Genomic DNA, 26716 nt, shown 5'->3' with positions numbered 1-26716 from the left:
TCCGGATACACAGGGAGCGGCACCGGATTACGTCAACTGTCCGTCGGTAGGTCTTTCAACCCGACTCCCATCCAAATCACATATGCAAGAAACCAAGGGTACGTAACAAACACATGGCGGTCCAGGCCACAGACAAAGGACCAGAAACCTGCAAATTCTTCCTAAGCTACGCCATTTTGTTCCTAGTATACACAAGACCTGGTGGTCACCTCCAAGTTATTCCAGGTCAGACCGTAAATCGGCCACAGTGAAGACGCCAAGGGCAACCAGTGGTGAGCAGAAAGGCATGACGGAGACATTTCGACATCCAGTGAATGAACCAGATCATGTCCGGGCAATCAGCATCCCGACCTTCTGCGGCCAGGGAGGATGATCCCAAGAAGAATTAGTGACGATCCTGTGGGACAGTTTCATAGCCTCGTCCCATACCGGGCGTAGAGCATGCTAGTCACCAGATGCAGCAAGGATCCAGTGACACAGCTGGGCTAAGGCCGCATCTTCGTAACGGTGGCATCATCTCAAGAGGTTCGTTGTAAAGGAGTCCCTGATCATGGCGGTGCAAGACGAGTTCTGCAGGACGACGCAGCGCGAGGCAGGCCGCGACGAGGGTTGGTTGAGCCAGGTGGTCAAGTGCATCAGAGCAAGACACGGCCCACCTTCCGTTGGTCAGTACCTCCATAAAGATGAGGGACAATCCAATCGCAGCATCGTAGGCAGAGCAAGCAGCCAATTGCAGATTGCGTTCAAGTTGTTGCAGGGGAGCGCATTCGCCAATGTCGTCGATGGAAAATGCCGGGTGCAAACCGCTAAACGCAGAGGTCGACCATGAGGATGCAGGGTACTCAAGTTTCGGGATATGTGCCGCAAACCCGCCAAAGAGAGCCCGGAGGGAAGACGAAAAAGAAAAGAAGAAAAAAGCGAGTATCAGCGCGCGTACTGGTACAGTCATGTAACAAGTCCGTTCAGGCCGAAGGGTGGAACAGGCCGGACGGAGTTCAGATATGCCATGCCCTGGTATCAAGTAAGGTGCCGTCATGCAGTGGTCAAGGCGCAAGGTCAGGGCCAGCAATCTCGAGGGTGGCGACGGCATAGTCAAGACGCATCAGACGCATCAAGGAGTTGAATGGGCGAGTCAACAGCAAGCGCATCAGTGGGTCGGGGGTTATGGCGACTTTACGAGGTCCCAGGGGCCTGGGAAGGGCCTCCCTGGCTCTGGCCCTGGGTAGCAAGCTGGGATTGCCACCAGAGAGCAATGTAATTTTCGTAACCACCATCTATCAGCATGTGTTAGTTAGTAACGCCGAACTAAGGCGGAGGAGCCGGCTAAGGGTGTACTCACACATGGCGTACGGGTCAGGCTGCCCGCTGCTCCCGGCCGCAGCCGCGGGAGCCGCGCCGCCGGGTGCCGCATTCATGGGGGCGCTGCTGGGGTTAGAAGATTGGCCATAGTTGGGGCTGTCATAATCACGGGGCGGGCCACGACCACGTCCGCCGCCGCCGGCAGACTTCTGCCTCTGTAACTTCGTCAGCATACAGGTCCCTTAGAATACCTTGCAGGTCCGGCGGACATACCGCTGCGTCAACTTTGTCCTCGATGGCACGCTTCGCCTGGGCGATGGCATCTCGGGTGCCGACAAGGCCGATCTCCCGCTCCACTTCGCCGGGTCCGGACGATTGTGAAACATTGATCTTGCACCCGGTCATGTTTTGCATCTCCCGGATCGTTTCTCCGCCTTTGCCGATGATCATGCCAACCGCATCGGAGGGAACGTAGATGGAGTCGTTGACCTTGTCGGGCGCGCCGCCACCGCCACCGCCATAGCTGTCAGGCCGGCCGCCGCGCGCAGCCCCCGCATTGTTCCCATTCCTGCTGTCGCTATCCACAATCTCGAGAATCAGTTCCTTAGCATGCCGGGCAGCAGCCGGAGCGCCGATTAGGTTGACCGGGCGGAGACCGTTGACGCTCTTGTTCTCGCTAACGATGTTAATGTGGCAGCCGCTGCGTTCTTGGAGATCGCGGATCGTCTCCCCGCCGCGCCCGATGATCAGGCCCACGGTCCTATCGGGAACCATGATTTGCAGGCTGTCCTCGCCCTCCTTGGGAACCGGGGGAGGGGCGGGACCACGGCCACCACCTTCACGGCCGCCACGGTCACCGCCACTTTGGGGGTTGCCGCTGCGCATGCCGCTATCCTGAATGATATGGTTTATCATCTCCTTGGCCTCCTCGCGCTGCGGACGAGGGCCGGTGATTCTGCAGAGTCGGGTTTGGTCGTTCTGGCCAGTGGGCGGGATAAACTGGACCCGGCAGCGACTCTCGCTTTCAACACGACGCAGGTTCTCGCCTTGACGGCCAATGATCAGCCCAACCAAGCTCGCTTCGATAGTGATGGTTTCGACGTTGTCTTCCTTGCCACGCAACGGCGACCGGTCCCGACCACCACCGTGGCCACCACGCGGAGAGAAGCCTTGGCGACCGCGACCAGGAGAGTAGGATCGGTCGCGTGCGTAACCACGATCTTGCCCGCCGTGTTCAGCGCGTCTCTCGTCGCGGTAAGGGTTCAGGTTGTCCCGGAAAGCATCCCGCCCACGCGGGCTCTTGGATCTCGAGCGCTGGTAGTGCCTCGAGTCCGCCTGGCGAGGGTCGGGGTATGGCGCATTCTGACGGTCATAGGGGGTAACACCCTTCTCGGTTGCGTATGCCTTTGCCTTTGCGATCGCGTCGGCGAGCTGCACCGTGCCCGAGTTGACAGGGCGAATTGCGCTCAAATCGATGCTGCCGCTCGAGGCCGGCTGCGGGTAGGGGTAAGAGGGCGGCGGTTGGTAAGAGCTGGGTTGCTGCTGGTATGGGTTCTGCCCGGGCGGCGCATATCCCGAAGGCATGGCCGGCGCAGGGTCCGGAACACCAGGATGGTTCTGGGTAGGCGTCGAGGTGGCAGGCCGCTGTGTCGCATCTGAGGCCACACGAGTCAGTTCATTCGCCTTTGGAAAGTTACAAAATTCATCAATCCTCACCTCCAAGCATCTTGAGGATGGAGTTAATGTCGGGCGTTGAGTTCGCCATTGTGTCTCTGTTTGTAGGCTTCAGCTGTCGGTTTCGGCGTGGTCTTCAATGATGATATCGAGATCCAGCACGGTGGAGTTGTCAGGAGCCGTCTGATTCTAGCTAGCTAGGAAAGCGGCGCAAATCTGGTTTCGCAATAGTCCGTTTAACACCTAACATGTGATGTCAGTAGCGAGTCACATCAAGGCCTGGTTGAATCGCGTGGTGTTCTAAACACAGCCGCGCACAAAGAAGCACACAGGAGCACACGCATTCAGAAGCGCGACCGCAAAGCAGGCCAGGGTCGATGGAGTACCAACCTGTGCTCAAAGCAGCGCACAATACTGCGGATGGTAGTCGCTGTATAAGGAGATGCACCGGTCGGAAATGACCTGCGTGGAGTAAAAAGTAGCAACAGTCTGCAAGAGGTGGGTTTTTGCTCGGAAATGGAGAGTGAATTGCCAGCCCTCGCGGATTTCGTAACAAGTTCGTGGATGGAGCAGAGAGTGGGTTCAGAAATGCTGACGCCACACACATGAACTTCAACTGATGCGGCGGTGGCTCGTGCATGTTGTTCACGTGATGTCTAAACCTTATCCGGATCTCCAGCCCATCGGCCCGAGACAACGACAACATCCAGAAATTCACCCATTCCCAAGCCATTTGTTGGCCAGAACAAAATATAAGTGTGAAGAAGACAAGCACAGGGGCCATGGCTTCTCAAGTTCAAGTTTTCTTCTTTTGATTGCCTATATAAACCACACAATGCACTCAGAAAAGAAGGCTTGCACAAAACAACCCCTCTGTTTACAGGGCAAATGCATTTGCAACTTGAGTGAAGATGGTGAGAAACAAATGCACACTTGTCGCTTCCCAGCTCGACGGATTTCCTGCTCCCTTAGCCCCCATACAGTCCCCTTCTAAAGTCTTGAGATAAGATACTCCGTCCAAACGTAAGATTTCGCAACTCACTTGAGCCTCTCCCTACCCAATGGCCTCGAAAGCCAGACCGAAGAGCTTCCTTACCTGCGAGTTGTGGGGGAATTCACAGAGCTCTGCATCAACTCAAAGTATCACGGAGTGCCGCCAGCCATCCGCCACGTAAAGACGTAGTTTTTGTCGAAGAGCGGGAAAAAAAAAAGGGGGGGGGGGGGGGGGTTAGACTCCTCGGGCCCTCCTTTGTACAGCGGGGTCTCGGTTTTTCGGCCAGCACTCTCACGACGCCAAGTTTCTAGGACGGACCATCATGCTGACACCAGGTATAAATTATCCATCCGACCCACGTACAACATGGCAAAGTTCGGTTTCAGCCTGCTTTCTGTTCACAACCTCCGACCAAACGAATTGCCCGGGGCCTAACTCCGCGCTACCCAAACGTTGCGTGGCTGTCGCAGGGAAAATCGGATCTAAGACAATAGCCGGGTACACAAACGTACTCGTACCTAGTACAGCATCCATTCGGGAAACCTGACAGACTCCTTGTGACACACGGTGCTGCATTGGCACGGCAGCCATCGGGCCCTTGCACACATTCGTATACTTCTTGTCTCACAGGTCGACTGTTCCTGGTATGTTTGGTCACATCTATATTAGAAGTTTGAAGATCAAAATGCCTCCTATACCTCATTGCTGAGTAGTCAGAGTGGGAGGATCGACCTTTAACTAGTGCTAGTGGTTAAGGCGGTGTGCCACATGACCATGGACATCAAAAACGATGTAGTAAGTATGATGCGAGCACCCAAGAGGTTCTGATGGAGTAAATAGGTAGGCATACTCGATCCGTTTCAAAGTTTGCATGAGTACCAGTTTCAAGTCGTGGCACTTCTTGTACAGCTCCCAACCCCATTAAACATGTATCTGCCATCGGAAAGAGTTCAGTGGTGACATTGAACCGGTTGATCCGCGACCAGCCCGTTCCTTCCCGGCGGAACTGCATCAGAAACCGGTTGCAACGAAGTGGAATAGGAATTGTTTCGAAGTTGAGGAGGAACCAAAAACGCCCACATATTGCAAGAGGGTGCTTTGTAAGGCGATAAAGCGTGATCTCAATGGAGCTCGCTAAGGTATTCTATTGATCTCGGTGAGTCTACATCAAGATGGGATTGCACCGTAACGCAAAGCTCTGTCTCGTTTTCCTTATTTACACGTACTTTCCCAGTGCGACGCAGCGTCTCTGTGTCCGTTGACAAGTTCCTGCCGGTTTCCGGTGAGAGCTTGGGAGGGCCCGGCAAAAGAAACCAGGTACCTTCCGCCGCCATCTAGGGCAAGGTATTAAGAAAGGCTCCTTCCCTCCGGTTTGTGGATGGCTGCCACAGTGACGTTGAACTAGGCAGGCACCTTCCCCTCCCCTCGCACCATCTGTTAAAATTTCCCGCTTTTCTCCCTGTTGATTAAGGTCCAATTTTCATCCTCCCACAATTCTGAGCTTCGTCACTCTTCTTCAAATTCCCCGACCGTTCCCTCTTGTTATCTTTGTTCAACGGCCACAATCCGGACAAGATCTACAATCCCAACTTCAACCACCCTCATCCAATACATTCCGAGCTCGATTCCTCCGCTCATTGACTCAAAATGGTCACGGCTGTGAGGGTTCTTTGCGGCGCCCTCGCCGTGGCATCTGCGGTGGCCGGTATAGCCACCCAGCGTTATGCCGAAGCCTTCAAAGATGCTCCGCCCGGCATTAGCTACAGGGTTGCCAAGGGCACCCATCCGTGGTCGTCCTCCACCAAGGTCACCAAGGCAAGCCGGCACGTCCAGCAGCTGCGCTCGGTCCACGCGGGCCGCAGCACCAAGATCAACCCTAGGTCGGCTGCCGCAATCCTGGGTGCCCATCAGCGCCTCGTTGGAGGGGTCGGGTACGAGAACATCACCACTACCTCTGCGTACGGCACACAGTACGCCGTCGACTCCCTGTTCAACGGACATCGCATGTCGCTTATCATCGACACTGGAAGTTCCGACACATGGGCCGTCCAGAAGAACTTCCATTGCATTGACTACTCGGGCGAGTTTCTGCCCCAGGAGATTTGCGGCTTTGGTGAGACGTACCCCGAGACTTTTCAGTACGGCTTGACCAACCCGGAGTCGCACATGTACATTCAGTACGGCGACGGCGAGATTGTCACTGGCCCCATGGGATTCTCCGACGTCACGGTCGGCGGCATCACGGTCAAGCAGCAACAAGTCTGCCTGGCCAATACCACGTATTGGTACGGCAACAACCAAACAAGCGGCTTGATGGGCCTTGCATTCCCATCTCTCACTAATGCTTACCTCGGCAATGGTCAGGGCCATGACGTTGGGAGCCAGGTGCAGTATTCGCCTCTCTTTACCAGCATGGTGAACCAAGGACTCGTCGATCCTGTTTTCAGCATCGCCATTGACCGCAATGCATCCAGCGGCATGCTCGCCTTCGGCGGAGTTGCCCCGGCCAGTGGTTTGGACACGACCCGGACCGCAGTTCTCGACATGATCATCGTGAGTACTTTCCTTAACCGTGCGTGAACTAAACTGACGCTGCCATGGTAATAGACGAGTGTGATCGCCATCCCTCAGACCGCCTACCAATACTCCTTCTACACCATCATCCCGGATGGTTGGTATTACGACCAAACCACCAACACCAAGAAGATACCATACATTGTTGACAGCGGTACAACGCTCAACTATCTCCCGTCAGGTATGCGCTTTGCCAGCTCTTGGCTTGTCGGTGAATGGAGCTAACAGCCCAACTCAGGTCTTGCGGATGCTATCAACGCATCTTTTGACCCACCTGCCGTCTATCTGTGGATGTACGGTGCTTACTTCACTTCGTGTGATGCTAGCATACCTCAGGTTGCTGTGCTGCTCGATGGCACCAAGTTCAACATCAGTCCCGTGGATCTTCTTTACCGTACCTTGGTGGATCCTTTGACCGGACTGTGCATGACTGCCATTGCGGATGGAGGCTCAGGCCCATACATCCTTGGCGATGCGTTTATGCAGAACGCTCTGGTCGTCTTTGACGTTGGCCAGGCTAAGATGCGCTTCATTCCTCGCCAACACTACTAACCGTGTGGCGCTTGAAGGAAAGCTCGCTTCAATCTTGCTGAGTTCATGTTCGTTATAGCCACCATTTACCATTAGGAGGTTGCGGTTTGGGGATCATTTGTCGATGTGGACGTGTTCTCGGTAGCTCTAGGGGATAAGAGGACGTACTAGCTCAACATTTAGAGTACAATACAATGGCATCGCCCTGAGGCACTTCTCTTGACAGCCAGGATGGCTGTGGTCCATTGCTGAATTTGACTTCAGTGGCTTGCTAAAAGACTGGCAGTGTTTTGAAACACGCCTTTGACGTGCAGAAAAAACCAGCTGTCTCCTTCGCGAGCGATGGCTGATCTCGAGAAAGCTAACCCCGAAAACAGGAGAAGGCCCACCCCTCCGCCCTGGATAACACCGGACACTCTTCGGAAAATGTGATTGTAATTAGAGGTTGGTCGAGGTTTCGAGTTCAGCATTGATCAATGTGTGGATGGATCGACGAGTATTCGTTCGGGTACTGGGCACAGCATTGCGTGGGACAAAGCTTGAAAGATTTAAATCTCAGAATTAAGGGGCGAGGTGAATGACGAGCAGACAAAATTATCCACCCAGCCAACACCGCCGCTCCTAGGGTATGCAAATTTCTTTCTTTCGACGCCACAACTCCGTGATGACAAGACCCGCGTGAAACCGAAACCTGCTGTCCATCATCCTTTTATCCCTCCATGACGAGCCTACCTCCGCTGGTGGCCGCTTTGCCTTGGCTGACTACCATATGCCCTCCTGGCCTGGGGCTTCTTGTCCCGGCTCATACCCGCTCCCAGAGTGATGTCGACTCTGGGCGGCGTGGAAAAACCGAAGCCCTGTAAACAAAGTTAGCCCTGGGTTCCTTGCCAGCGCTGAGGAGCGAGGGAGCGCCTTACCTTGGCCACCTTTACCATGTCGAGCTTCTGAACATCGAAAACGCTGCGGAGGCTGTGGGAGGCATATGCGTGGAGGTAAGACCGGTAGCCGTCCTTGGCACTTTGGTTGAGATAGTAGTTGCTCCCAATGAGCTTCTCCAGCTGGGACTGCACGTTGAGGATCTTGTTCTTGGGGAAATCGTACTCGACGACGGGGACCTTGGCAGCCTTGAGGTGGGCTAAGAAGCCAAGCTCACACGGCTGCAGGAACAACAGCGACCGCCCTTTGGTGTTGTTGCCCCGAGCGGTCCGACCCACACGGTGGATGTAATCACGGGGGTCATCCGGGGGATCGAATTGGACGATCCAGTCAACCTGGGGAATATCAAGGCCGCGGGCGGCAACGTCGGTGCAGATTAGAGTGCCCTGCTTGGCGTTGCAGAACTCAAAGAAGGTGTTGGTCCGTTTCTGCTGCTTCTGCTTTCCGTGCAAGTCGAGGACCTGCAGATCAATGTACTGAAGGAGTTCGCTGTAGTATTTGACAGAGTTGCAGGACGAAAGGAAGACGATGATCTTCTTCTTCGCCATCTTCTTGAGAAACGAGAAGAGCAAAAGGAAGCGCTTGTCAGCATCGACAATAACGTATCCCTGGTCGAGCCCTTCAACTGTGCTAAACTGCTTCTCCTCGTCGACATTGATGTACAGCGGCCCGGGACGGAGTGAGATTCTTGCAAGGTCCTCAACCTTCGTTGTTTGTGTGGCCGAGAAGAGCATGGTTTGGCGATTTTCCTTGGGGAGGATTTTGACGATATGGCGCATTTCGTCCTCGAAACCAACTTCCAAAATCCGGTCGGCCTCGTCGATGATCAGGGACTTCAGATTCTTAAAGACGAAGCTGCCGCGTCGGAGATCTATCAGGATGAAACTGTCAGCACCTGCCGGTTGAGGGGAAGGACAACCACGAGACTCACGATCGAGCAGCCTGCCAGGGGTGGCAATTAGGAGGTTCACGCCCTTTCCTAATTTATCTTCCTCCGCTCTAATGTTGGCACCTCCGATAACCACCCCGTCTAGCAAACAAGTCAGTGAGAGTTCCAAGTCGAGAGGGTACGAATCACAACTCACAAGTCTGAGAGTGATTCTTCATCAGCTCGCGCGCAACGCCGAAGATCTGCAGCGCCAGCTCACGTGTGGGAGTGACAACGATGACACCGGTGCCATTGCGCGGTTTGAAGCGGAGGGAGTTGAGCATTTCGATGGCGGGAATGAGGAAGGCAAGCGTCTTTCCAGATCCGGTCTTGGCCGCCCCCAACACGTCCTTGCCCGCGAGGAGAGGTGGGATGCCTCGCCGTTGGATCTCGGTCATTTTTGTGAATCCCATTTCCTTAATTGACATCATGGTCTTGTCGGAGAGATTGAGTTCAGAGAACGCCTGGGCTTCCGTCGACACTGAGGGGCCGAGCAAGGACCCGTCGCCATTCTGAATGGCGCTGTCCAATCCTGCTGGTTCATCCTGTCTCTCAGAACCGTTCGCATTTTCTTCGGCCTCCTGGTCTTCCGAGTCGTCTTGCGGCGGCCTAGGAGCTTCTAGTTCGGGCTCCTGGTTCTCGATCTCGGGGTCGCTGCTGTTGTCGCGCTCGGCGTCGCTGTCTTCTGGGGTCGGGGCCCTCTTCAGTTTCTTGGTCTTTGAAGAAGAAGCGACAGCGCGCTCGGGCTTGGAGCCCTTGCTATCCTTAAATTTCCTCTTTTTGCTGAGATCGGAAGCCATCTTGGTGTTTGTGTAGGATAGTCTGGTTGTTGGAGCGCTCCCTGCTTTCCGCCGGATTTTTTTTCCAGCGCTGAGCTTATCGGGCCATTGATAGTGGGGAAAGCGCCCGCTTGCCCCGTCTTGGCAAGTGGACCTCGAAGTTGAAGAACACGGTCAAATGTTTTGCCAGCTTCCGGCGGGGTGCACCTCACTAACTATTACATAAGCCTCCCGTGCCGTCAGAGTTTGCCTTGGCGCGCATCCACCAACCTGGTTCAGAAGCTGGGGTCAATCAATTGCTCACCCCCAAGTGGCATCTCCAGTCGGAAACCAAAATCCCCGAGCCACTCCGACGTCGCTGACCCGGGCGCCTCGACACAGTTGCATCAGCTGCAGCGACTTCATTAATTGGACATCGTTAAAAACCACGCGGGTTGCACCGCTCGTGCCCCAAGCCCTTCGCCAAACGCGGGAACTCCTACCTTCTCGAATCGGTACCGTCGAAGCGTCAACCCCAGAGTTTAGTGTCACGCCCACCATGTCATCGTGGTGAGGAAGCCTCGCGGGGGTCCTTCAAACCCCGGGCCCGGACTCTAAATCAATTTCCTGCCGTCCCCGTCGCCTCCGCCAAGTGGTCAGCCCAGTTGCTTTTTGGCAGTTCCTTCGTGCTCAACACGGTGGTTCCCCTCTCTCAAGGTGGTATCAAGGCAACGCATCAGCCCTCCCCTCTTGCCGAATGAGCTATCCGCCTCGACCCCCAGAGCTGGGTTCGGCTCCGCGTTCGCTTCTTACCGGGCCTGGGACAGGTGCCCGACTGCTGATCCCTCTGGTGCACCGGGAACCACCCACGCCCACTGCGTTGTTTCGATCGACGGTCCTGATTCATTTCAGACTGTGATTTAAAAATAGCCGCCCGTCAATTTGACTGCGTTGCTGTGCCTTGTCGGAATATCGCTGTTCACAAGCTCCCATGATTGAAGGCATGATCGGTATCTCGGTTTGGTGATATGATGATTGGACGACCGCTAACTTATGGTGCTCGAGCACCGGGTAGTGTCCGTGGGTGAGGCGAGTCTCTCTCTGAGGTCCTTGACATCCAGTATCCGAACCGCTAGGTTGTGCTTGGGGCGCTGGTGTGTCCGAAGGGGATCTTTCGATGTGCCGACTACCCCTGTTTGCATCCCATCCTGTTCCTCCCCCCAAAGTCTTGGACCGGACAACCCGGCATGACTTGTTCCCTTCGCTCTGCATTCTGGTGGTATCCTTCTGAGGCACAGACACGGCCTAGCCCGAGCCATGTAGCATCGCCGTCGTCACAAGCTGCTGTTCATTGGTGAGGTTCGAATGGCAAGGCAGCATGACTCTGCACGCCAGGGTCGCGGGACGAGGTCGTCCAAGCTGACCTTCATTTATTTCTTGAATTCCGAAGGCCTGGCTCAGCCGGCAATCTCGACGTCACCGCCGCTCGCGAAAGGATGGGGCAGAGCCAAAGGCCCTTGCGCGTGGCAATCTATGGCTGTGGCCTGACTGGACATCTGGATGGAGACCAGAGGGAGAAGGTGCGGAAGGGGGCGACAAGGAAAGGCATATAAAGGCCGCCCGCGGTCCTCTCCTGGATCTCGACGGATCAACAGAAGCACACCCAAGCCTCCCGGTTCTACACACAGTCAGCCCAACATCCTGTTCAGATTCATCCCCAGCCCCTTTAACCGAGACAACTCACCATGAAGTTCATCCTCGCCCTCACTTCTCTCTTGGGAGCCGCCGTGGCGTTTGAGTCCTCCAGCTCCAAGGAACGTTCGGCACGTCTGCGCAGCCGGGCTCCAAGGCCCGAGAAGTTCGCAAGCGTGGAGGTGCGAACTCTGGAGTATAGAACCTCGATTGGCTCCCCTACCGAACAACGGTCCAAAGCCCTGCTCACGAGGGTGCCGGGCTTCCAACGGCGCGCTGTCCCCCAAGCGAGCGATTTCTTCGAATGCACAAACCCTGTAAGGGCGTTTGCCTTTCCCACGTCTTTTATAGACATCCGTCCCTGGCCCAGTCTAATATTAGCTAGAAACCGAGCCCCGCCACTGCTGATTGCAAGGTCATTGTCAACCAAATCCTATCGACTGACGACGAATTCATCATTGCGGCCAACTCGTGTCTCGTCTACTCCTTTGGGACGTGCCAGGCCTTCTTCTGCTCCCTCTGCGAGACTCTGAGCACCACAACCACCTTTATTGGTGGCCAACTCGATACGGTCGATGCACTGTGCGTCGAGAATGGCCAAGCCGGCACGATTGTGGGCGAAGATGCGCCGCAGTGGGACGCCGGCTTCACCTACGCGGGACAGGGCTTGCCAACGTTTGATGTGTGCTGAGCATATGCTTTAGAGGACGCCCCCGGTCGTGTGAGTTCGTAGGCGTGCTGGCTCTTTGTTTGATCTCTGAAGGGTGTCGATTTCTTTGGATCGTGTTTGGATTGCATGGAACGCAACGGCCGCGCGATGATCAGCGCTTATAGTTTTGAAGTTGAATCAGAAACCGGGATGGTAGTTGTTGCATTGCATCATAAGAGCCTCACCTTCGCGTACCTTCAGGCTGATATCGCCATATTAATCTTTATCACCATCATTATCAGGGGCTATCCGCAGCCGAGAACCGCCCCACAATCGTCGTCCAACACCTCCCAGCAAACCCTTGCTGAGGCTCGCTCGAGCAGTATGATAGGTATAACTAATAACTATCGCCTAGTTCCTTCCAAAATAGAGAGCCTAAGTCTTAACGTTGGTCTATTGTGTCTCCATATTTTCCGCCTTCTTTTCCCTTTATCCTCAAATGGCCAGGACCAGTGCAAGCAAGCGGTTCCCCAGGAACCCCCCACCACGTTCAAGAGAACCCCACCAGTTAGGCTCGCTGAGGTGGCTCCAGGCCCACGGAGACCCCAGCATGAGCCAAGAGTCGAGAAGCTTCAATTCACATTTCCTATCGCCTTGGCCAAGAAACAATCCCACGTCATTGCGTTCCTGGCTGATCTCGGAGAAGCAAATCTCTCACACAAGTATGTGTAACCGGCGGCAATCAGGATGAGGTAAGAGAATTGCGTTTTCTCAAGTCTCTAGGATAGGGAATAAGTTGATTGATTTGATCTCATCGGGTTGCCAGAGAAGGGTTCCCGAAAGTTTCACGGTCACCCCACTGTCTAAAGAGAAGAAACAATGGGTTACGTGAGATCCGGCACTTTCCCCAGGGGCAGCGCACACTCTGCCGGTCACCTGAACCCACGGCCCTTGGCACTTGCCGAGAGCGAGACTGCCGAACATTGTGTTCCCGACGGCTGGCAGTTCGACCTCCTCCCGATTCCAGCCGACAGAGTGCACGGCCCAGGTGGGTATCCTCTTGACACTTCCAGGCTGTGTTGCTACGCCCAGGCATATTCTTTCGTTTCGACGAGAAACTGCGAAACAGCTGCGCCAGGCTGAGGATAAATCGAAGGGGGGAGGATACGAGATGGCGGTCTGGGGATATTTTGAGAGAAAAACCATCACATCACGGGCACTCAATCCCAGCCTGCAAGGCCCCGCTTTTGTCTGCTTTTCGGGTACGTTCGGAGGGAGGCGGCCTAGGGACCAAGGAGCTGTTGGCCAGGCTTGAGCCAGGCTGCGCTGAAAAGGCAGAACTCAATGCCAAGGGACCAGGGTGCCGCCCGCTGGCCCGCCGAGATCCCGCCCTGGGATTCCCGATGCGATTTGATGGATGAAGCTCGCCAGGGCTTCGTGCAACTTAACTCGCTAGGATTCTCTTTTCTTGTGTATCGCTCTCTGTCATTCCTCAAATCATTCCGCTGTTTTTTTCCCAAGCTTTTTTCCACGGCAGCAACGTAGTCTATCGTCCCGACTACACCTTGCTGCGTTGACCACGACAGCAGCCCAAGGTGGCGTCACACCCCGGGGGAGCTCCCCTCCCAACCCACCATCGTCACTGTTGCGTTCGACCCGCAAACAGCGCCCCACGAAGCGCTCACGCGATCAACCACTGCGACTTCTCCACGCCTGCCACGCCGACTCTCTACCATTCCTCGGTCCCAATTAAGCTGCTACATGTCTCGACCATCTATTCCATCCTCGTCCGCCTCCAGAACACTGCTACAACGGCTATCACTCAGCAGAGATGGCTCCAAAGATTAACGGCCTGGGCATTATGCCCGAGGACACGCGGATCTGCGTCGTCATGGTCGGGCTTCCAGCCCGAGGCAAAAGCTACATTGCCCAGAGAGGTGAGATTATCGTTAGTTAGCACGCCCTTTTTCGTTCCGACCACTGACAGCGCTGCCATTCCCAGCCCAGCGATACCTAAAATGGCTGTCCGTCCCGGCGGCAACCTTCAACGTCGGCAACTATCGCCGCGAAAATGCCCCCCATCCGTCCGCCGACTTCTTTGATACCAACAATGCCGAGGGCGAACGCCAGCGCCGCGCAGCTGCCAATGCTGCCGTGGCAGACATGCTCAAGTGGTTCAAGAGTGGAGGAGTTGTCGCAATCCTAGATGCCACCAACAGCACCAAAGAGAGGCGGAAATGGGTCCTCGAACGGATCTCGAGTGAGGGTATCGAGGTTATCTTTGTCGAGTCCAAGTGCGACGACGAAGAGCTGGTCATGGCCAACATCCGCGATGTCAAGGCCACCTCACCAGACTACGTTGGTCAAGATCCCGAGAAGGCCGCGCTGGACTTCAGGGAACGGATCCGCAACTATGAGAAGGTGTACAAGTCGATCAACGACGACAAGGATGAGGACCACTTGACATATCTCAAGATCATGAATGTCGGAAAGAAGGTCTTCATCAACCGCATCCAGGACTACCTGCAGAGCCGCGTCGTCTACTTCCTCATGAACCTCCACATCCGCCCACGTTCTGTCTGGCTATCTCGTGTAAGCACCTTTCCGAAACCCACCTGTGGCCCTCCCGCCAAGACCGCGCTCGCTGACCTTGTTTTCTAGCATGGGGAGTCCATGTTCAATCTAGACGGCCGAATTGGCGGTGACGCAACGCTCTCGCACCGCGGCGAAGAGTACGCCTTGAAACTTCCCGAGTTGGTCCGCGAGTCTGTCGGTGTAAGTGCACATCCCAAAAAGTCTTGGCTCGGTGCGCCAAGCCGGATCCCCGAACCCCCTGGTCTCGGTGGTTTGGGGTGCAATGTGCCGTCCGCGTGCATGACCGCAGCTAACAGAACAACACAGAGTGACCGGCCATTGACGGTTTGGACCTCGACGCTGAAACGGACCATCGCCACCGCCCGCCACCTGCCGAAACACTACAATCAGCTACAATGGAAGGCGCTGGACGAACTTGACGCCGGGGTGTGCGACGGCATGACGTACCAGGAGATCGCAGATCAGTATCCAGAGGACTTCCAAGCGCGCGACGAAGACAAGTACAACTACCGCTACCGCGGCGGCGAGAGCTACCGCGACGTTGTCATCCGTCTCGAGCCCATCATCATGGAGCTCGAGCGCAGCGAGGACATACTCATCATTTCGCACCAGGCCGTTATCCGCTGCATCTACGCCTACTTCATGCAGAAAACGCAGGAAGACAGCCCCTGGGTACCCGTGCCCCTGCACACCCTGATGAAGCTGACGCCGCGCGCTTACGGCACCGAGCTGCAGAGCTATCGCGCCAACATCAAGGCCGTCAGCACCTGGCGCGGCAAAGGTAGCACAGCGAAACACGAGGATCCCGCGCCGGAGGGTGGCATCTGACATTCAGGCTCGGGTTTGAGGCTGGCCGCAGGAGACAGTATGTTACATTGCTTTTTCAGCATTTCTAGACTTTGTGTGTTGTGTTTCTTCTATCGGCACAGGCAGGCGTGGAACCATCAAGCGGATTGTATACTTTTAGGATGGCGACGTGGAAAATCCCAGGGTTGAAGGCTGGGCGATCCTCGGAATGGAGTTTACGGTTGGGCGCCAGCGTTGGCTTTGAGGCTTGTGTTGGCATTGGGCGCGAAAATGAAGTCTGGCTACGGTCCCCGGCGGTGGAGGAATGGAGGCTGAGCCGGCAGGAGAAGAATTTGGGCTTGATCATTACCAATGCAATCGCACCGTGGCTACGGAATAATTATCGATGTCATCATGCTGTGGCCCCCTTGTGCAATCCATGATGGATTGCACCCCCGGGCTCGAGGAGTTACGCTGAGTGATACCCTTCCGAAATATTCAGCATAGCAGTACTTAATGCATGCCTAGGTGTCTTCAAACACCTATATGGCAAAAAGTAGTAATTAAAGGGTATCTTGACTTTAACTAAGCTTGTGCATGGATTCAGGTTATGCGCGCTGATTCAAGACGACCGGCACCTGGGGGGGGGGCGGGGGCAGGACCAGTCACCACTCGCACCAAGGCTTCAATTGTCTTCCTAATCTTGCTTTGTGCTTTACAGCAAGTATCTCAGGCAGATGGGTAGTATGGCCCGCTGCATTTTTATTTGATGGTCTGGGATATCCAGGCCCCTGGGTAACCCCAATGTCTTCCAACAGAACAACCCGTAACTTGGTTTTAGTTGGACTGTCACACAAAGACTCAGAAATCCTGCAAGCAAGTAGCCCCCAATGCCTCCTCAACGGCAAAATCCCGGATTCAATACCAATATGGAGTGGTGCATTCTTGACAATGGCTGGCCTGGCAATAATGAGTCGGCCGGGCCGAAGACGGAGTCCGGTGAAAGCGGTGCCGGTCGAGTCGTGGGCCGGATGGGGCTTATGATGTTGGGTACCCGAGGATGACGTTGAGCTCCATATGTGGTGGGCGGGGGTGTGTTTGGTGTGCTTAAGAGGGGACAAACCCAGTTTTTGGTGGGACTTTTGAGAATGCCGGGCGGACTCTGGTGATTCCGGTCACCTTTGGCGTTTTGTGATTCGAGCGCGCAACATATTCTACCTGTGACCAAGATCTACTAAGCACTGATAAAGGAGTAACTGGTGATGTCGGGCAACTAGGCGAGCTAATCCTGGAGGCTGAGCATTTAAGGCATGGCCTCTCAAAGTATCCTCCCCATCTCAAGATGTCACCCGTGAAGTGGTTGTCACCAGGTGCAATCTGTGGGGCATACATTTACCTTGCTGTAACCCCCATAGGTTGTTTGGCCCCCTACACAACACACGATGCTGCGGGAGTATGCTGGCTCGGTTAGTACTTAACAGTCACAACCGCCTCGACGAGTTTGGCTTGGGGAATCGAGAGACCATTGGACGTAGGTTACGTTAACAGCCGATTCGAACTCCTGTAGCTTAGGAGTCTGCAGCCCAGGAAACCATGGGCTTAGCGTTAAGCAGGGACGCGGGCATTATCAGCATATGTTCATGTTGACGCGGGTGACGGCAAGGCCCCCTACTTATCGCCGGACAGGCAAGTTGCAGTCTCTCACACTCTCGATGGTTGTTAGGCCGAGTTTAGAAACGGTCTGGACTCCTAGGGGTGCCCTGTTTCCAGTATTTCCCACTGGGCTTATACTGGGCTTGTTGGTTGGTTTCGAGGGTTCAAGTAAACAGTTGACTCGAGGCCAAAAACTCCTAGCCCAACCTTTCAACAACGGCCGGCGGCCTCAGGGAGAACTTCAACTGACCATGAGCCAACCATGTGTCATTTTCTATACTGGGCCCATGTAACCGTAGAGCTGCCCATTTCAAGGCTACTTACCCAACCCGGTCTATCTTTGCGGGAAACCTTTCGTTTTGGTCGTCGGAATCGTTGAGGATTTTGGTGTTGGATGACCAGAGGACAGGTCGTGAGGTTCCATGAGTGAATGGTGGTTGTGGTGGTTTCGGCCCCGCATTAATTATCATCCCGGCCCGCACAACAATGGGACCTGCCAAGTAACTTCAGTCAACTTCAACTGACACCCGCCCCCTCCCCCCCAATATCGTCAGGCCCGCCAACGCAAAGGTGAATTCTAAATCGGATCTCGTTTACCTGTTTCTGTATTTTTTGACTGCTCGGGCGGTCGCCTCCGTCGGTGGTGCCAAGATGTTTGGCTTGCCGCTTCCTGACCCCTGCACCAAGAAATGACTGGCTGTCGAGAGCCGGCGCTTCGACGGGTTGAACAGCAAGCGCTTCGCTGGGGGACTTGATGGCAACGTATTGGTTTTGAGCGTGGGAAACAAAGAAAAGGCCTGTCAAGGATCTATCTTTACATCCGCTCATTGTTACAGTTGCTGTCATGCGGCCTGTTCCTGACCACCGTCCCTTTTATTGTGGCCATGCTCCCACTCCATTGTTGTACATCCCTCCCTCCCATCTTCATCTTCTTCCATTGTCACACTTAGAGTCATGCATCGATAGGCGTATGGGTCATTCCTGTGCTTGAGTTAAGCATTCGTTTTCCTTCGTTTCTATTTTTCCCTATTTTCTTCTGCATCACGTAGCTGGTCTACATCAACACCAACACTACTTCCTAATTCGGTAATCCACCACTATCACCACGGTACCAACCTAAGGTACCAACACCTCAAGACATCAAGACAGCAAGACACCGAGACACCAACACATTCCATTCACCTTTTCCGCGGCCGGCCGCATCATGTTCTACAATGAAAAGACGGGGGCAGTGCCCCCGGTACCTTCAAACCTCAACGCCAACACCTGGCATACAGTCGACCTCCAATCCGCACCGCAGCTCCAGCCACACGCTCACACTGCGCCGACCGTCACCCCCTACCTGGGGCTCCGAGCAAGACTCTCACAGCTTTGGTTCAACCGCTGGACTATCCTCCTCATCCTCGTCCTCGTCCGCGTCCTCATCCTGACCGCCGGCCTCAACGACAACATCGGCGATGCCAAGACAAAGGCACTGTCGGCTTGCACCAAGGTCGAGGACATCGGCAGCGCCATGGCGTCTATGCCGCACTACCTCTCGGTGGGCGTCAACTCGATGGCCGCGGACGGCATCACCAAAACCGTGTCGGGCATGGTAAAGATGCTGATGATGATTTTGACGGGCGTCGAGAACCTCATCCTTTTCATCATCAACATGTACGTCGGGACGTACGCCTGTCTCATTGCCGCTCTTATCCACGGTGGCCTAGACGTCTCGGTCAAGGTCGTCGAGGGCGCCACCAAGGTCATGAACGACGCCATCGGCACCATCACCGGTCAGATTACCGAGTCCATCTCCGATGTCCAGGACGCCATCAACAAGATCCCCGATACCATATCCAGCTTCTTGGGTGGCGTAGACTTCGACCTCCCAAAGATCGATATCACCAAGAACCTGGATGACCTCGAGAACATCAAGATCAATAGCAACGAGCTCGTCAGGGATATTGTTGCCCTGAACAAGACCATCCCGACCTTCGACCAGGTCGAGAACTTCACCAAGAACGCCATCGCCATTCCTTTCAACTTCCTCAAAGAGCAGGTGAACAGCAGCTTCGGCTCGTACAAGTTTGACGATTCCGTCTTCCCAGTGGCCGAGAAACAAGCGCTCTCCTTTTGCTCGAACAACAGTTTTCTCAACGACTTCTTCGAAACGCTGTTCAACGTCGTCCGGACGGCCAAGATTGCCTTCTGCGTCGCCATCCCCATCCTGGCGGTTTTGGCCATCATCGGCATGGGGTACCTTGAGATCCGGCGCTGGCGGAGAGAGAAGCAGCGCTCTCGCGAGTTCACCGAGCGCGGCTACGACCCGATGGATGTCGTCTATCTCTCCTCAAGGCCGGTGACGGGCGGGTTCGGGTTGTGGCTATCGGCCAAGCTCAAGAGTGTGAAGAAGCAGCTTCTTGTCCGGTGGACGATCGCGTATGGAACCTCGCTCCCTGCCTTGTTCGTCCTCTCGCTTGCCTTCGCTGGCCTCTTTTCCTGCCTCTGCCAGTTCATCATCCTGCGCTCTATCCAGAAGGAGGCCCCGGCACTAGCCAACCAAGTCGGGGACTTTGCCGGAGATGTCGTCGGGACGCTCCAGAAGGTGTCAACGAACTGGGCCGACGACGCCAACGGGGTTATCATCAAGCTCCAGGACGACATTAACGACGACATGTTTGGCTGGGTTAGCAACGCCACAACGTCCGTCAACAACACGCTTAACACCTTCGACGACGAGATCGACAAGGCCATCACGGCAGTTTTTAAGGACACAATCCTGTTCAACACGGCGCGCAACCTGGTTGGCTGCCTCATCACCCGCAAGATCGAGACGGTGCAAGAAGGGCTCACCTGGGTCCACGACAACGCGCACGTGACGCTCCCGCTCTTTGCCAACGACGTCTTTTCGCAGGGCGCCAATAATAGCGTTAATGGCGACAGCGACCTGACCAGTTTCCTGGCTTCCCCGTCCTCCGTCACGACCGACGAGATCACTTCGGCCGTCAACCAAGTCATCACCAAGCTCGAGCACGGCATCGTGCAGGAGGCGCTGATCTCCACCGCCCTCCTTTTGGTCTACGTCATCGTCGTCCTATCCGGCGCCGTCCGCGCCCTGGTGGCTTCGGCGCAAAAAGAGAAGACACGGGGCGAGGGGGGTGAGCAGTACGGTGTCAAGGCGCCCGGCAGTCGCGGCAGCAGCAGCGCCAGCAGCGGGAACAGCGACAGCCACCACCACCACCACGACAACAGCGCCCCCAGCGACTTTGACCAGAAAGGCGTCATTTACGCGGGCAGCGTCAAGAGGGGGCGGCCGAGCCCCGAGCGGTGGCCGTCGCACGCCAGGAAAAGCAGTTACCCGGAGGTGGAAGGCCCAGACCACTAGAGGTCGTCTGTAGCGCGCCCCCGCCGTGATTCGAATCAGCAGTGGGCGGACGATGAATGGGGGTTGTCGGTGCCGCCGCCGCCATCGCCGCGAAAGTACTCGCCGGTCTAGCGCTGGGCGTTGTCTGGCATGGTGAGCTGTGTGTCTGGGAGGGTGGGCTTGGCTAAGACGGTGGATAATTAATTAGTTCGTTACAAGTGCGCGTTCCTTTTTGTTTTTCCGGTAGATGAAGAGATAGATACCCGTTCAATTTGAAATGACGTCTGACTTTGGCTGTCATCCCGCGCCGCGTTTCCCGTTTCGTGATGCGAGTTGGCCCGGAAGAGCGTCCTGCGCTGCGACAGGGGCCTCCGGATAAGCGTTTACCAGCCCTTGTCCCCCACCTGAGCTCAACCCTTGCATCCCATCCCACCTTCGGATCTCGAACGACAAGCTGCATGCACGAACGAAGAACAGGCACCTGCAGCGTCACAGAAGGTCTCTATGTATGTATTTCGTACTTCGCAGTAGACGAGACAGCCCATTTGTGCCTCGGTATTTCTATTACAGGGAGCACAAATTCACGGATGTTCAACCCAATGGATAGGAGATAACTAGACAATTGGCTTGAGAATCATCATGATCTTCAGACCCTTCGCTTGAGGTTTGCATCCCTCTCATCCTGCGTGTCTGGACTCCGCTTATGTAACGAAATGGCGATGCATTCGGGAGGCCCAGCCGGGAAGAAAGCATCAGCCTCCCTGTACTTGGTGTTTAGGAAATCGTCTCACGGCGCTGAATGGGGTGTTCGGTGGTCAATTTTAACACTTTGGGTCGCCTTTCGGTCCACCACAGTTGCCCCGTCAGGTAAGCTGTCCTGTCATCCTGCAGGTGCAACAGGTGCTGTGGAGCCTGGGTGGTGGCGGGTGATGCGGGGTCCAACGCCAGACAAAAATATGGTAGTGACTCAAACCCTGCTCCTCGCCTCTCCGCGTTTTGCTATTTGAAACGTCGTGCCTCGACAAAGAGTTCGTTCGAGTTGTCCCCAACATCTTGCACTCTTCTTCCGTTGTGTTCCTTCGTTGTGCAACGAGACCAACTATCCCCAGTATCCCAATTGACTGCCATTGCCCATCATGGAGACACTCAAGCAGACATTCCAGCGATGCAAGGCACAGGGCCGGGTAAGCAATTGCCCCGCCATCTCTTGGTTACTCGACTGTCAACTTTGCTCGACGTCGGGAAGAAAAACAACGAGTTGCTAACGAGGATGCTGTTGTAGGCTGCGCTCGTTACCTATGTGACCGCCGGCTACCCCACGGCCGAGGCTACCCCTAATGTCATTCTCTCCATGGAGAAGGGTGGTGCCGACGTTATCGAGTTGGGCGTGCCCTTTACCGATCCCATTGCCGACGGCCCGACCATTCAGACCGCTAACACCGTGAGTCTCCCGATACATTGGCATGAATAATAACAATATCGCATCGAGATTCTGACCATGGTGTCCCGTACCCCAGATTGCTCTCGAGAATGGAGTCACGATCGAGTCGACCTTGCAGATGGTCCGTGATGCCCGGAAGCTCGGCGTGCGTGCGCCCATCCTTTTGATGGGCTACTACAACCCGCTGCTGAGCTACGGCGAGGAGCGCCTTATGAAGGACTGCAACGAGGCTGGTGTTAATGGCTTCATCGTCGTTGACCTGCCGCCGGAAGAGGCCATCTCGTTCCGCAAGTGGTGCACCCTTGGAGGGTATGTCTCCGCCCCCCTTTGACGTGTAAAGAACAAACGCTAACCGTCGTCGTTCCTAGGCTCTCTTACGTGCCTCTCATTGCCCCAGCGACCTCGGACGCTCGCATGCGCATCCTCTGCAAGCTGGCCGACTCGTTCATTTACGTCGTCTCCCGCCAGGGCGTCACGGGTGCGCTTGGCACTATCAATGCCAACCTACCCGAGCTGCTCTCTAGGGTCAAGAAGTACAGCGGCGACAAGCCTGCGGCTGTCGGCTTTGGTGTCAGCACTCGGGAGCACTTCGTGTCCATCGCTCAGCTGGCCGATGGTGTGGTGGTTGGCAGCATGATTGTCACCACCCTGCAAAAGGCTGCGAAGGGCGAGGAGTACAAGTCCGTGCAGGACTTCTGCTCTTATCTTTGCGGTCGCACCGCCTCCCCCGAAGACGAGGCTACCCGTGAGGTCGGCATTATCGAAGCTGTCTCTGCCGCCCGGGGCACCGACGCCGAGGCCCACGTCGATGGCGTTGTTACGGATACCGATGATCTCGTCGCCCAGCTGGCGGCCATGCACGGCAAGATCCCTGAGCGGTTCGGCGAGTTCGGCGGGCAGTACGTCCCCGAGTCGCTCATGGACTGCCTGTCGGAGCTCGAGCAAGGCTTCAACAACATCAAGGATGACCCCGCGTTTTGGGAAGAGTATCGGTCTTACTACCCTTGGATGGGTCGCCCTGGTCAGCTGCACAAGGCTGAACGGCTGACGGAGCATGCGGGTGGCGCCAACATCTGGCTGAAGCGCGAGGACCTGAACCATACCGGCTCCCACAAGATCAACAACGCCTTGGGCCAGCTGCTCCTCGCCCGCCGCCTGGGCAAGACCAAGATCATCGCCGAGACGGGCGCAGGCCAGCACGGTGTCGCCACAGCTACCGTGTGTGCCAAGTTCGGCATGGAGTGCACGGTCTACATGGGTGCTGAGGACGTCCGCCGTCAGGCTCTCAACGTCTTCCGCATGAAGCTCCTCGGCGCCAAGGTCGTTGCCGTTGAGGCCGGCAGCCGCACCCTTCGCGACGCTGTCAACGAAGCTCTGCGTGCTTGGGTTGTCAATCTAGATGACACCCACTACATCATTGGCTCCGCCATCGGTCCCCATCCCTTCCCCACCATCGTCCGGACGTTCCAGTCGGTGATTGGTAACGAGACCAAGGCGCAGATGCTCGAGAAGTGTGGCAAACTCCCCGATGCTGTGGTTGCGTGCGTTGGTGGCGGTAGTAACGCCGTGGGCATGTTCTATCCGTTCAGCAACGACCCGAGCGTAAAGCTTCTCGGCGTCGAGGCCGGCGGTGATGGCGTTGACACGGCCCGCCACAGCGCAACCCTCGCCGCCGGCAGCAAGGGCGTGCTCCACGGCGTGCGCACCTACATCTTGCAGAACGAGCACGGCCAGATCAGCGACACTCACTCCATCTCGGCCGGTCTGGACTATCCCGGCGTGGGGCCGGAGCTGGCCAACTGGAAGGACACAGAGCGCGCTAAGTTCGTGGCTGCTACTGATGCTGAGGCCTTCATTGGCTTCCGCCTAATGAGCCAGCTCGAGGGCATCATTCCCGCGCTGGAGTCTTCTCACGGTATCTACGGTGCCCTGGAACTCGCTAAGACCATGCGGAAGGATCAGGACATTGTCATCTGCCTGAGCGGTCGTGGTGACAAGGACGTGCAGAGCGTTGCCGACGAGTTGCCCACCCTGGGCCCCAAGATTGGCTGGGACTTGCGCTTCTAAGGGGTTTATGTTGGCAGGAACAGAGAGTTCCATGCCTGATGACAATCTTGCGGATCTGGATGCATTTGATTGCCAGCCTAAATCGATTTGACCAAATGGTAGCATAGACTCATAGAGGCCTGAATAGAGCACAGTTCTGGTGTAAGATCCGTTAGCTGATGTGTTAGAGGTGTTGTTTGTGCGATACATGCGTCCGTCGTTTTGACTACTTCATTTACGCCATGTCAGCTCACTGGTTTGTGTGTTCGGTGCCAACAAATCTGATGCTGGGGCAGGTTTACACATCAAGAATACAATATGGTACAATTCTTTGTAGATACCCCTGCGATAGCAGACCCGCCTACCCCCTTTAAGGCTCCTCTCTACTGTCTCGGCTTCTCTTCCTTCATGAACCCGTCCTTCACCCCCTCCGCCGCCTCCGCCGCCTCCGTCGCCTCCATTTCCGTGTCGAGTTCAAACTCGGTCTCCTCCGCGAGCATCTTGTCCGTCTCCACCATCAGCGCCTCCCCGGCGGCCGTCCCGTCCGGCAGCGCCTGCGCAGCCTCCAACATCAGCTCGTCCTCCTTCTTGGGGGGTAACCCCAGGGCCTCGCGCTCGGCGGCGAAGCGGGCGCGCACGGCGGGGGTCTGCATGATGCGCCACCGCAGCTTCCACCCCCAGGGGCCGAGGTCGCGCACGCGCTGCGGGGTGCGGCCGAGCAGGTACTCGTCGAGGCCGCCGGCCTTGTCGACGGTGCGGAGCACGCGGGCGGTGACGCGGGTGCGCACAAAGACGCCCAGCGACGCCGACCACAGCCGCTTGTGGTGTACGTTGGGCCGCCACTGGCGCCGCGTCTTGATGTTGTTGCGCTCCGACACGTTGTTGCCGAACCGGATGCGCGCCGCCCCGTACAGGCCCGTGTTGGATTGGTGGTACACCTGCCGCGGCCCGTACGGGTACGGCGGAATGTGGTGCTGCGGCGCCGTTACCGACGGGATCGGGAGGTCTGATCCGGGCACCCGCGGTTGCTTGTAGAGTGTCGGTGGTGTCGTTGTGAAGGTTCTTGTCGAGAGGCGGGGGAGTGAGGCGGTCGCTGGCCTCGACGCCGCCCGGAGGCAGGTCTGGATGGAGGGGTGTGTTGGGGGCATCGTGAGGGGCCGTGTGGTTTCGGTGGATGTTGGCAACTCGGTGCTATGACGGTCGCATTGGTGAGTGGTGGGTGCGGGAAGAGAGTGGCTGGCTCGATTGACCCCTCGTCGAGTAATTCCGAGGCCTGGACCTAGCAAAAAGCTCCGGCGACGGCAGGCCGAGTTCGAAACTCAAAATTTCGACAGGCTCAGAGTGGGTGGATGCCAGGTGGGGACGGCGCATTGTCAGCTGGCCGCTGGGCTGAATTGTTCGGAAGTGGTCACATGCTTTCGCGGAGCAACCCCCGGCGCGCATCTCCCGCCTAGTGGTAGGGGACGCGAGAGCCAGAAAGATGGTCCACCATCAACCCCCGACAATCCAGCGGCTTGCATCATGCTTCCTCCAGTAGACAACACGGTCCTCCAAAATAATCCTGAGTTTGCGATTCTTTATTCCAAACTCACCAATTCGGTCCTCAATCCCGATGCATCAACCAAAAATGGCCCTGCGACCAAGGAACGCAGAGCGGTGACAGAAGTGCGTTGATCAAGCAATTATCGGGAGGGGGCAGCATCGGATTGACTGTGCCGGCAGGAGTTGAACGAATACCGGCTCCACGCTGCCAAACAACACCTACTTACAGATGCCATCACCAATGCGAATCCCCAGGCGCTACAAGTTACGCACGCACCGGCGCCATCATTGACAAGGCGACCACGGCCGCAGCAGCAAACGACGACCTCGACACCTGCAGAACTCCCACCAGCACTCCTCGACCTCCTCCTCCTCCTGCCACCCCTGCTCAATGCACAATCCGACCTGACGCCCGAGTCAGCGGCTCTCTTACTCTCCAGCCCACCCCTCTCCGATTTCCCAACCCACCTACCACAGCTCGCCCGCCTCGTCTCCACCACCCTCCACACCTCCGCCGTGCACCTTGCGCGCACCGCCAACCCATCCACCAACCCCTCCTACGTACACCGCTCCATCCCCGCCCTCCCCACGCACGCGGCCTCGCTCGCAAGCAGCATCACGGACCGCAAAGCCGAGCTCACGCGCGCACGCCTGGCCGCCGCGGCAGAACTAACCACCCTGCTGCAGGAGCAAACCGCCGTGCTCACCCAGCTTCTCCGGGCGCTCGAGGCCAAGCACGGCCCGATCGCGCGGTCGCTCGAGTTCCGGGCGGCGGAGGCGGCGCTGACGGCGCAGCGGCAGGAGGCCGAGGCCGAGACGGCGCTGTGGGCCGCCCGCCGCGACACGTACACGCCCGAGGCGGCGCGCGCGCTGGCGAGCTACGCCGGCCACCTGCGCGACGCCAGGGGCCGGCTGGCCGAGGCGGTGCATACGCTGAGGGGGGAGCTGGAGGCGTATGGGGTGGTGGTGGAGGTGGGAGGGGAGGGGCAGGGGGGCGATGCGACCGCGACGACGACGGCCTCGGCAACGGCGATGGGTGGTACCCGAGGCGGTGGCAAGGAAAAGGTCATGAGGGAGATAGCGCGGGTGTATCGTGACATGGGCCGACAGGTGGAGGAGGTAAGAAGTGACCTGGAACGGCTGGGCCGGGCGTGATACCCAGATAGAGGAGGACATTTTGGTTCACAAGCGGCCTTGGGCAAAGGGAACCCGAAGTGAGCTGGCGCGTCGTGTGTTATGGTACAACAACCACTCCGCCACCAAAAGCAACAT

At 56.5% G+C, this 26716-nt stretch overlaps 11 protein-coding genes across 11 annotated transcripts; 7 read left to right on the top strand and 4 right to left on the bottom strand.

Moving 5' to 3' along the window:
- Positions 1-510: 510 nt before the first annotated feature.
- Positions 511-1148, bottom strand: F5144DRAFT_332796 (uncharacterized protein). The gene is made up of 2 exons (XM_066784133.1): positions 657-1148; positions 511-570 (listed from the first exon to the last, which is right to left on the bottom strand). Exons 1-2 carry the CDS (start codon positions 1088-1090, stop codon positions 549-551), a joined length of 456 nt encoding a protein of 151 aa, XP_066639265.1. The 5' UTR covers positions 1091-1148; the 3' UTR covers positions 511-548.
- Positions 1002-3190, bottom strand: F5144DRAFT_332815 (uncharacterized protein). Its single transcript, XM_066784134.1, has 4 exons — positions 3016-3190; positions 1573-2954; positions 1340-1514; positions 1002-1274 (listed from the first exon to the last, which is right to left on the bottom strand). Exons 1-4 carry the CDS (start codon positions 3062-3064, stop codon positions 1174-1176), a joined length of 1707 nt encoding a protein of 568 aa, XP_066639264.1. The 5' UTR covers positions 3065-3190; the 3' UTR covers positions 1002-1173.
- A 2424-nt stretch (positions 3191-5614) lies between these two features.
- F5144DRAFT_537886 (aspartic peptidase domain-containing protein) lies at positions 5615-7093 on the top strand (the record flags this gene model as incomplete). Its single annotated transcript, XM_066787086.1, has 3 exons — positions 5615-6520; positions 6575-6722; positions 6780-7093. The coding sequence occupies 3 exons, from the start codon at positions 5615-5617 to the stop codon at positions 7091-7093; spliced, it is 1368 nt and encodes a 455-aa protein (XP_066639263.1).
- A 458-nt stretch (positions 7094-7551) lies between these two features.
- Positions 7552-9830, bottom strand: F5144DRAFT_580695 (P-loop containing nucleoside triphosphate hydrolase protein). The gene is made up of 4 exons (XM_066789394.1): positions 9094-9830; positions 8940-9038; positions 7990-8879; positions 7552-7929 (listed from the first exon to the last, which is right to left on the bottom strand). The coding sequence occupies exons 1-4, from the start codon at positions 9734-9736 to the stop codon at positions 7801-7803; spliced, it is 1761 nt and encodes a 586-aa protein (XP_066639262.1). The 5' UTR covers positions 9737-9830; the 3' UTR covers positions 7552-7800.
- A 1363-nt stretch (positions 9831-11193) lies between these two features.
- On the top strand, positions 11194-12077 carry F5144DRAFT_655831 (uncharacterized protein; the record flags this gene model as incomplete). Its single annotated transcript, XM_066793140.1, has 2 exons — positions 11194-11703; positions 11772-12077. Exons 1-2 carry the CDS (start codon positions 11440-11442, stop codon positions 12075-12077), a joined length of 570 nt encoding a protein of 189 aa, XP_066639261.1. The 5' UTR covers positions 11194-11439.
- On the top strand, positions 12015-13110 carry F5144DRAFT_332709 (uncharacterized protein). Its single transcript, XM_066784132.1, has 2 exons — positions 12015-12787; positions 12862-13110. The coding sequence occupies exon 1, from the start codon at positions 12183-12185 to the stop codon at positions 12765-12767; it is 585 nt and encodes a 194-aa protein (XP_066639260.1). The 5' UTR covers positions 12015-12182; the 3' UTR covers positions 12768-12787; positions 12862-13110.
- A 756-nt stretch (positions 13111-13866) lies between these two features.
- On the top strand, positions 13867-15458 carry F5144DRAFT_605085 (6-phosphofructo-2-kinase-domain-containing protein; the record flags this gene model as incomplete). The annotated part of the gene is made up of 4 exons (XM_066791402.1): positions 13867-13972; positions 14038-14627; positions 14697-14810; positions 14937-15458. 4 exons carry the CDS (start codon positions 13867-13869, stop codon positions 15456-15458), a joined length of 1332 nt encoding a protein of 443 aa, XP_066639259.1.
- Positions 15459-18094: 2636 nt separating this feature from the next.
- F5144DRAFT_332566 (plasma membrane fusion protein PRM1) lies at positions 18095-20574 on the top strand. The gene has a single exon (XM_066784131.1). The coding sequence runs from the start codon at positions 18274-18276 to the stop codon at positions 20434-20436; it is 2163 nt and encodes a 720-aa protein (XP_066639258.1). The 5' UTR covers positions 18095-18273; the 3' UTR covers positions 20437-20574.
- Positions 20575-21360: 786 nt separating this feature from the next.
- Positions 21361-24078, top strand: F5144DRAFT_332490 (tryptophan synthase beta subunit-like PLP-dependent enzyme). The gene is made up of 4 exons (XM_066784130.1): positions 21361-21599; positions 21698-21856; positions 21933-22165; positions 22225-24078. Exons 1-4 carry the CDS (start codon positions 21552-21554, stop codon positions 23921-23923), a joined length of 2139 nt encoding a protein of 712 aa, XP_066639257.1. The 5' UTR covers positions 21361-21551; the 3' UTR covers positions 23924-24078.
- F5144DRAFT_580680 (mitochondrial 54S ribosomal protein bL28m) lies at positions 24070-25298 on the bottom strand. The gene has a single exon (XM_066789393.1). It carries the CDS (start codon positions 25048-25050, stop codon positions 24286-24288), a length of 765 nt encoding a protein of 254 aa, XP_066639256.1. The 5' UTR covers positions 25051-25298; the 3' UTR covers positions 24070-24285.
- Positions 25299-25423: 125 nt separating this feature from the next.
- On the top strand, positions 25424-26541 carry F5144DRAFT_594864 (uncharacterized protein; the record flags this gene model as incomplete). Its single annotated transcript, XM_066790628.1, has 3 exons — positions 25424-25567; positions 25625-26416; positions 26518-26541. The coding sequence occupies 3 exons, from the start codon at positions 25424-25426 to the stop codon at positions 26539-26541; spliced, it is 960 nt and encodes a 319-aa protein (XP_066639255.1).
- Positions 26542-26716: the final 175 nt, after the last annotated feature.

The sequence above is a fragment of the Chaetomium tenue genome (genome assembly GCF_020726465.1).
Source record: "Chaetomium tenue strain MPI-SDFR-AT-0079 chromosome Unknown F5144scaffold_6, whole genome shotgun sequence".
Classification (NCBI taxonomy): Eukaryota; Fungi; Ascomycota; class Sordariomycetes; order Sordariales; family Chaetomiaceae; genus Chaetomium; species Chaetomium tenue.
This window is presented reverse-complemented; position numbering and strand designations above follow the sequence as displayed.

Excerpts from the sequence above, each read along its gene's own strand:
- F5144DRAFT_332796 (XM_066784133.1), bottom strand. The coding sequence starts at position 1,090 with ATGCCGTCGCCACCCTCGAGATTGCTGGCCCTGACCTTGCGCCTTGAC. Across the intron at positions 571-656 it reads GAGGTACTGACCAACGGAAG|AACTCGTCTTGCACCGCCAT; the intron begins GTGGGCCGTGTC and ends GTCGTCCTGCAG.
- F5144DRAFT_332815 (XM_066784134.1), bottom strand. The coding sequence starts at position 3,064 with ATGGCGAACTCAACGCCCGACATTAACTCCATCCTCAAGATGCTTGGA. Across the intron at positions 2,955-3,015 it reads CATCCTCAAGATGCTTGGAG|ATGCGACACAGCGGCCTGCC; the intron begins GTGAGGATTGAT and ends GTGTGGCCTCAG. Across the intron at positions 1,515-1,572 it reads AGGACAAAGTTGACGCAGCG|AGGCAGAAGTCTGCCGGCGG; the intron begins GTATGTCCGCCG and ends ACGAAGTTACAG.
- F5144DRAFT_580695 (XM_066789394.1), bottom strand. The coding sequence starts at position 9,736 with ATGGCTTCCGATCTCAGCAAAAAGAGGAAATTTAAGGATAGCAAGGGC. Across the intron at positions 9,039-9,093 it reads GAAGAATCACTCTCAGACTT|ACGGGGTGGTTATCGGAGGT; the intron begins GTGAGTTGTGAT and ends CTTGTTTGCTAG. Across the intron at positions 8,880-8,939 it reads CCCTGGCAGGCTGCTCGATC|ATCTCCGACGCGGCAGCTTC; the intron begins GTGAGTCTCGTG and ends TCATCCTGATAG.
- F5144DRAFT_332709 (XM_066784132.1), top strand. The coding sequence starts at position 12,183 with ATGGAACGCAACGGCCGCGCGATGATCAGCGCTTATAGTTTTGAAGTT.
- F5144DRAFT_332566 (XM_066784131.1), top strand. The coding sequence starts at position 18,274 with ATGTTCTACAATGAAAAGACGGGGGCAGTGCCCCCGGTACCTTCAAAC.
- F5144DRAFT_332490 (XM_066784130.1), top strand. The coding sequence starts at position 21,552 with ATGGAGACACTCAAGCAGACATTCCAGCGATGCAAGGCACAGGGCCGG. Across the intron at positions 21,857-21,932 it reads CCATTCAGACCGCTAACACC|ATTGCTCTCGAGAATGGAGT; the intron begins GTGAGTCTCCCG and ends CCCGTACCCCAG. Across the intron at positions 22,166-22,224 it reads AAGTGGTGCACCCTTGGAGG|GCTCTCTTACGTGCCTCTCA; the intron begins GTATGTCTCCGC and ends CGTCGTTCCTAG.
- F5144DRAFT_580680 (XM_066789393.1), bottom strand. The coding sequence starts at position 25,050 with ATGCCCCCAACACACCCCTCCATCCAGACCTGCCTCCGGGCGGCGTCG.